This window comes from Gobius niger (assembly GCF_951799975.1).
Source record: "Gobius niger genome assembly, chromosome: 3".
NCBI lineage: Eukaryota > Metazoa > Chordata > Actinopteri > Gobiiformes > Gobiidae > Gobius > Gobius niger.
The window spans coordinates 18814445-18820444 of record NC_136854.1 but is presented as its reverse complement, the minus strand read 5'-3'; the positions used below and the strand labels follow the sequence as shown (position 1 = coordinate 18820444).

Below are 6000 nucleotides of genomic sequence, written 5' to 3'. Positions count from 1 at the left end.
CGCACATTCGATCACAAACAGGGTCACTGACAAGTCAAGGCTACCTCTGTTTGCTCAAATATTACATTGGCGACAGATGCACTTACACTGTTACAGGGAGGCATGTTGAGCCATGTTTAAATGGTAAATTAACACTTTTTTTCTCCACTTTTTTCAGTTTACTTTTATGTGTACTGTATATAGAAAATTCCCTTTCAGCCACAAATGTATTTTGATGTTGTTTTTTGCAGCTTGCAAATTGTATATAATTTTAACGAATTTCCAAAATGACTCATGGTATCACTGCAGAGAAGTTTCCTGCGTTTTGATCAGCATGAGCATATGGGGAACCTGTTTTTGTCTTATCCATTGATGTCCAGACACAAGTCACAGCAGTTTGGAGGTACAGACCAATGATTGTTGGTACTATAAGTGATGTCACTTACTTGTCATGATGTAATTAATGCCATATGAAAACTGTACATTTACAGATGCAATGTTCCTTGAATGGTGGCACACCAGTCAGCACTCCTGCCTCATAGCAAAAAGGTCCCAGGTTTTGTTCCCAGGGTTTACATGCTTCCCTTGCCGTGCCTGGGTAGGTTTTCTCCAGGGGCTCTGGTTCCCCTAAAAATGAAAGTGAAAAAGTAATGTGTAAACTTGGTGCCTTTTTGAAAAAGGTTCTTCCTCTATTGAAATGATATTCATGAAAATTTGCCTTGGTCTGTTTTGTTTTGCAAAATTCTCCCTCTACATTATGGATGCAGACATTTGTGGGTAAAAACACTGTGCATGTAATTATAAAGCATTTGTATCCGTTTCATGAACTTTCACATGCCTATGGGTCCCTGTTAAAGAATTGTAATGCTAAATATGTTAGGAAAGTTAGGAATGAATTTACTTTGGACCACAACTTACATTTTAATAGTGGCTCCCTCTTTCATTTTTGTAATAATAATAATAAAAAAATGTCTTGCAGCTTTTCCGTGAGTGTAAAAACTTTTGATCTAAAAATCGTTTCTTCCATCGTAAAACGCCTGAAAGTGTCGTGAAAGACGCGCATGCTCAGATGAGCGCAGAGACAGGAAACAGCGGCTCGTTTGAAAAAAGAGAGGAAGAAGCTGCTCGGTTGTTGTTGACAACTGTGTTGTGCGCCGAGAAACCCGTGTGATCTGCAGCTAAAGAGGCAGAAGATCGCTTTTATATGGCCACGAATGACTTGCCTGGATGCCCGCCCTGACGTGCTCTTACGAAAGGACTTGGTTAATGTTGACGTGGGGCATGTGTTGCTGCTTGTGCAAGTTTACGATCAGTAGCTAAAAGTTAGCTACATATATCTGCCAAAGAATAGGCTATTGTTATAAAGTTCTACCTCGCAGAAGTATCTGATCAGGTGAAATCATGGACAGGTAAGCCTCCGTGTTTGAAACACTGTCTCTTATTTTTGTGACATGAAAGCTGAAGCCTCTCCTACTTCGCAGCATCAGACATTAATCTGAAATAACTTGTGTCTTCTTTCTATTCTGTTTTAATTCCCAGTGCCACCATAATGATTGGTGATACTGACTCGCGCATCCTTGTTTTGGAAGAGCACGTGAAAACATTATCAGATGAGCTAATGCAGTGCCAGGTTTGTATTTTACACTCATTAAAACGCAATAGTAATGTATGCATGAGATAACCTGTGTTTGTATCGTTAATCATAAGGTAAAATGTAGTAATGGCTCTCCACAGTCGTATTGATTATATACTTGATGTGTCTAAAAATAATGAGTCTATTATTCATTGCAGGAAGACACACAATATGCTCTCTGCCTGTGGTGACATTGGCACTGGCAATGGCAACTTTATTTATAAAGCACTTTAAAACAATTAAGTTGACCAAAGTGCTACAAAGGTAAAACATAAGATTAAAACAATACAGTACAAATGGTGCATCAAATACAAATGAAAATCTGATAAAATGTCAACATCTCAGGCTGTGTCAAAAGCCAAAGTGAACAAGTGCAATTTAAGAGCAGATTTAAAAACAAGCACAGAAGAAGCCTGTTCCCTCTGAGCTTTCGGTTGGTCTTTGGGACGCTAAGGAGGAGCGAGAGACACTCCGTCTCGATCTTCAATATAGCAATTGTATGCTTCTTGGCTATTACCGTAGTCTGTTGCTTTTTAAAGACAATTTAGGCCTATTGTGATTTATTTCTTAATTTGTTTATCTTCAGCAAAGTAAAAAAAAAAAAAAAGCCCATTGACATACATGTGATTCGAGTAAAAAAAAAAACCTCATCAACAGTTTTTTAAATAGCCTGGCAATGACAAAAACATAAAGTTTGTAGTATTAACATATTTGTTCTTGTAACAGCATTCGTAAGTATCTAAGGAATATTATTGTTTTTGTACTACTCTGGATAGAGTAGCTTAAGTATTTACTCAAGTAAGAGTAACTTTAATTTGAAATATTTTATCTCAAGAAAAAGTAAAAAGTAGTGATCAAAATAATTACTCAACTAAGAGTATAAACGTACCTGTGGAAAGTGTAGTACAGTTACGCAGTAACGCAGTGTGAGTACCGAGTAACTGTTTAAGTGGAAAAGTCTGATTTACGACCAATAGTAAAACAAAACATGAAATAATGTGAAAAACCTTTTTCTTTTTTTTTCAAAGGAAATGCCAGAAAAAGATACAAAAAGAATAGTGAGAGTACAGATGCTTCATTAGTAGAAGTTAAAAGTACCAGATGGTTAAACTACTCCTAAGTAGTACAGTTACTTCATAAAGTTACTCAATTGCATTTGGCTAATGTAACTGAGTGTTACTGGGCTCTGTTCAGAATGAGCAGAGACCCTCTCTCTGACTGAATGAGCTGTTCTTGCCTACTCACCACCAGGTGGTGCCTAAAAGCATGAGTGAGGTGAGCTCGGCCTTCTTTTTGCATACGCTCACTTGCCCATCATGCACCAACAGCTGCAATGGATGAGTTGTTAAAAGCACACTCTAATGAGTCAAAAAAACATTCATTTTGGCTTCATTTAATTTTTGTCTTTTGAAAGTTATGGTGACTAAAAAAGAGAGAAGGTGTTGTATTCAAGTCGAGATCTATATTCAAGCAGTAATAAATGAAGTAATACATTATGCCATTGCATTGCACTCACAAACACACTCTCATTTATCCAGGCTTATTGTACATGTTTTTAGTGGTAGAGGAAACCGGAATAGCCGGAGGAAACCCACAGGGCGAACATGAAAACTCCACACAGAAAGGTCCCGTCCAGGTGGGAATCAAACCCGGGACCTTCTTGTTGTGAAGCACGAACGCAAACCGCCGCGCCACTGTAAACTCAACATATATTCATTTTATTAGGTAACTGATGATGATTAACTTCATTGTTCCGTTGGGAAAGTTGTTCCTTCCTTAAAGTACTATCAGGAGACTTGAGCTAGGCTCCGTGCTGGAGGATTGGCCTTCCCAAGATAAATATCAGTTCATACGTATGTGTCCACACACAGAACATTTTGTTTTTCAAAATTGTTTTTGATAAAGCTAAAAAAAAAATTAAAACAAATCTGTTATCTCTGCTTAAACTCTTGCCCGAAATGCCACTTATGCATTCTTGATTCCCACGATCACTTTCTACTCTTCCTGGGATTCTGCTCCAGAGTTTGAGAATGTGAAGCTGCAATGTTTTGAGTTTGTTCCTAATTGCCTGTCCTCTTGGCTCACGCTGAACTCGAACCCGTCCTTGGTGGTCTCCTCTCGGGAAGGACATCAGTGAGTCTGTCTAGCTAATAAGAACCTTTAGTTGTGCCCTGTACCATTTAAATCGGAGCATTTGAATACCATTGATGTCTTAAGTCTCAGCAAGACGTTCTTCTGGACGACCATTAAGTAGAAAAAGGCTCATCTGTCGAGCTGCAAATGATCCTACTAGACCAGTGCTAATGTTATTAATATGTGGCTGGATTCCAGTGGCTCCCTTTTTGGTATGTTTAGCCCATGGTGTTTTAGTGTCTAGATTTTTTTCAAATGAATAATTCAGCAATCATCAAACACACATCCATCGCATGTTTTAAAGAGCGTATGGCAGATGAGAGGAGCCTGATGAGGCTCTTGACCGAACGCCTGTCTATATGTGGGCCGTCTAATGGCAGCCAAAGGCCAGTCAGAGGCACAGCACCTTTTTCAAGTTGCTACTTAATTTCTTCGGCTGATTTGGTGAGACCCCCCATACCCCCGCGCTGACTATGTACACGCACAAATGCGTACTGACATAGAGATCTGTGGTCCTTCCACTTTGTATGTGGAGCTCATGGCCTTATCAAGGTCTGCTTCTGCCATTTGAGTAAATAATTGATAAGACACTTTTGAAAAGGGGCTTAAGATTCATGTGCTAATTGGAGACCAGTAGATTCCAGTGGGAGGGATGACTTTTATCTTCTGATGATGTGAACATAATTTATCAGATAATTTTATATTAAGTCGATTTGGTATAATTCTGTCTTTTAATGTCAGAAAATGTACTTTTTAGATGTCCCTCATTAAATGTAATGTAGCTTAAAAATGTTTGAAAAAGCAGCGAGACAATTTGAATTGGAAATGCGTCAGGGGCATGCCGGCTGCTCCACTTGAGGATGACTCTCTCTGTCATCAGTTTTGACTTTCTTTGGGGCTAGTTACTTTGGAGCGGCAGTGGAAAAACATATCTGGAGAGAGCAATTGATTAATAAAGAAAATGCAAGCTCCACTGCTGTGTTTTGATTTGGATCTGGCTCCCCGGTCATAAATACTGCATAATGACAAGTGTCAATGCTTGCTCCCCTTGAGTCGAAGGTCACATCTTCGTGATGAAGATCCCTGTTAAGAGTGCCTCATAATTAGAGAGGGCAGAACACATCAAAAATTATTTGTATAAGATTGTTAAATTATTGATGGCTCGCAGTTCTGTCTTATGCTAATGTCACTGAGCTCCCTGTTTCAAATTTGTGTGGTTCTTGCAAGATATTTAGCCATTTTCCTCCGTTGCTGCTTAAGACAAATTTATAAATGAACTATTTGTCACGATAAGGAATTTGTAGTTTGATATATTGAGGCAGGAATGTATAGCGATAAACAATGTTATTGACTATAACAATACTAGATACTGTCAACTCTCAGGCATAAAAATGACAGTAAACTGTGTAGAATCCTAAAATACCACACAAGCTGCAATAAACATGAAATGTAACGCAATTTGCTTCAGTTAGACAAAATTGGGAGGAATGCTAATTAATGTACAGACGATAAAAAATATCGAGCCCGAAAATGTATTGTTTATCTTTTATTTATTGAACGTTAAAGGGACTATAGGGAGTTCAAAAATGTAAAAAATTAAGTATTTTCCTCCCCTACATGTTCCAGCCATGTCCTAATGTGTAGAATGAGCTCAGACCTGTTCACCACAACTGCCTCTAAAATCCTGCACTCTCACTCAAAAAGGTGTCACTTCAGGTCCGAATTGCCGTCATGCACGAGCTTAATATAGAAGGTGCAGTTACATATATGGCCTGAGATGGCAGTAGTGAGTATAAAATGGCCAACTTGCATCCGGCCCCTTTAAGTCGATATAGTAATTATTGTGACAGCCCTAATGAACTATAAGTAAATTATAAGACACTGCGTTGTCCATGACAGTCTGTGGCGACCACAGGGACGACTCCGTCCCCCGGTGGTATGTGAGCGCTGGTTGTGACGCGTGAGGACACGAAACGCAAAATGCTTGATTATATTAATAACTGTATGTCAACCTTCATGTTAAACTTGATTTTCACAGGCAGACAAGGAGTTTGTGTGGTCCCTATGGAAACGTCTACAAGTGGCAAATCCAGACTTGACCCAGGCTGTCAGTTTGGTGGTTGAGCGGTGAGTATGTTCATATCTCAAATTGCTACCTGAGAAAATTCCTTTATCTGAGGGGAGAAATATGTGTGAAAGTGGTAGAGGGGTGTTAAGGCACTGCGGCCATTCTGCTGGGGTTGCGAGTGAATCTG

At 39.1% G+C, this 6000-nt stretch overlaps 1 protein-coding gene across 1 annotated transcript in view; it reads left to right on the top strand.

Annotated features, from left to right (window-relative positions):
- The first annotated feature begins 1091 nt into the window (after positions 1-1091).
- Positions 1092-6000, top strand: part of cntln (centlein, centrosomal protein) — a 101784-nt gene continuing 96875 nt past the window's right edge. Inside the window, exons 1-3 of the mRNA XM_079553830.1 lie at positions 1092-1388; positions 1519-1609; positions 5784-5872. Of these exons, the coding sequence (XP_079409956.1) occupies positions 1381-1388; positions 1519-1609; positions 5784-5872 (188 nt within the window). The 5' untranslated portion in view covers positions 1092-1380. The remainder of the gene's footprint in view (positions 1389-1518; positions 1610-5783; positions 5873-6000) is intronic.